Source organism: Sceloporus undulatus, chromosome 1 (genome assembly GCF_019175285.1).
Source record: "Sceloporus undulatus isolate JIND9_A2432 ecotype Alabama chromosome 1, SceUnd_v1.1, whole genome shotgun sequence".
NCBI classification, from domain to species: Eukaryota; Metazoa; Chordata; class Lepidosauria; order Squamata; family Phrynosomatidae; genus Sceloporus; species Sceloporus undulatus.
The window spans coordinates 248976761-248978382 of NC_056522.1; the positions used below are offsets into that span (position 1 = coordinate 248976761).

Consider the following 1622-nt stretch of genomic DNA (forward strand, 5'->3'; position numbering starts at 1 on the left):
ACTTATATAAATGCCATTGATTTGATAGGTCTCCTCTACCTGGGCCTAGTAAATGGATTTAGGCCATTGTCTCTAATGGACAGAACAGTGGGAGACCAGGGTTCAAATCCTAGCTTGGCCATGGAAACCACTGGGTGACCTTGGGCAAGTCACATGCTCCCACCCTCAGAGGAAGGCAAAGACAAAAACCCCTCTGACCAAATCCTAGCAAGAGAAACCTGTGACATTGTAACATAAGAAGAGCCTCATGTGAGAAGGTCCTTTTGTCTCATGGATGCAACAAACATAGGCCCCTTCCCACACTGCAGCAACACATAAATATGGAAAATCTTAATTCAAAAATATAAAGTTTATTTGCATTTATTCAGTGGAGCCCTGAGGTTTTTGGAAGAGCCATCAACATCTTGGATAAGTATATTGACAAAATACAAACAGGAGATAAGCTGAAATGGCTAAGATATATCACACCAAAGTAGTAATATACACTACATTCATGGATTCAAGGCACTAGATATAGGAAAGGGCTCCACAAATAGCAACAGAGAAATAAATGGCATCTTGCATATTAGGGTCAGTATCTACACTGTATACAATATATGGTTTTCCACTTTTATCTTTATCTCTGTCCACCATATAAACCCCCTAGTAACTTCTATCCATGGCCTAGAGGCAAAAGCCATGCAGCAGGACATTATATTCAGAAAATCATGTTCCCCTTGACCACTAGAGAAAGTTGTCAAAAGTCCTAACAAAGCGGCAGAGAATCCATCGCCTAATCTCTGCTGCCCACAATCTGCAGCAGGAAAGTAAAGATGTATACAATGTCTGTGTAGATCTTGAGGGCTCCGTAGACATATTCCTCAGGGCTGATGGTGTGTTTTCTGTTGCCCAGCACCAACTGGGTATCATAGGCAAGAAACTGTAGAAAGGCAAAAGGAAGCAGTTAGGTTCCTAACTTCAGAAAATCATCCCAGTTAAAAGAAAATTCAGCTCTCCCTTCCTGAGCATGCAGACATAAAGAATCTAGATGCCAAAGGCTACATCAGAGAAGTATACACTCTCAAATAGACCATATGCCACAGGGAACCAGGGCTTATCACAGCTCTTTGGAAAAGCACAAGGGGTATTGCCAGGTGATAATTTTATAGAAGAGCTAAGGATGTGTTGCTCTTCAGATGCTTTTAAAATCCAATTCCCATAAACCCCAGCCAACAAGCAATTATGGGAGGGCTATACCCTACCCTCAGTGTTATAGGATGTGCAAGACAATCCTGAGCCCAACCAAGATTATAATTCTGTGGCTTCATACATCCCCATCTTTTCTCCCATCATTCAAGAGGTTTTGGGGAAGAGTTTTCTTAACATGTTCTCCATTTTCCCCGACTGATCAAATTTCTGATCAAGTCCAGGCCAAAAAAAAAACCAAACAAACACAATAATCTAGTGAAAGATGAAATCACTGAAGTAGTGTCAAGTGATAATTCCTTAAAATATCATCTTGGAAAAATAAAGCTCTAGGTCATAAATTTTTTTAGAAAGCTACACATATTACCACGGCCACTAAGTTAGGCTAAGGGATGGAGATAGGGCATGGGGAGTGGGGTTGAGGGAGAGAATAAGAA

General features: G+C 40.9%; 1 protein-coding gene across 1 annotated transcript in view; it reads right to left on the minus strand.

The window, feature by feature from the left end:
- Nucleotides 1–330: 330 nt before the first annotated feature.
- Nucleotides 331–1622, minus strand: part of TMBIM1 (transmembrane BAX inhibitor motif containing 1) — a 39168-nt gene continuing 37876 nt past the window's right edge. Inside the window, 1 exon segment of the mRNA XM_042473999.1 lies at nucleotides 331–919. Coding sequence (XP_042329933.1) covers nucleotides 773–919 — 147 coding nt within the window. The 3' untranslated portion in view covers nucleotides 331–772.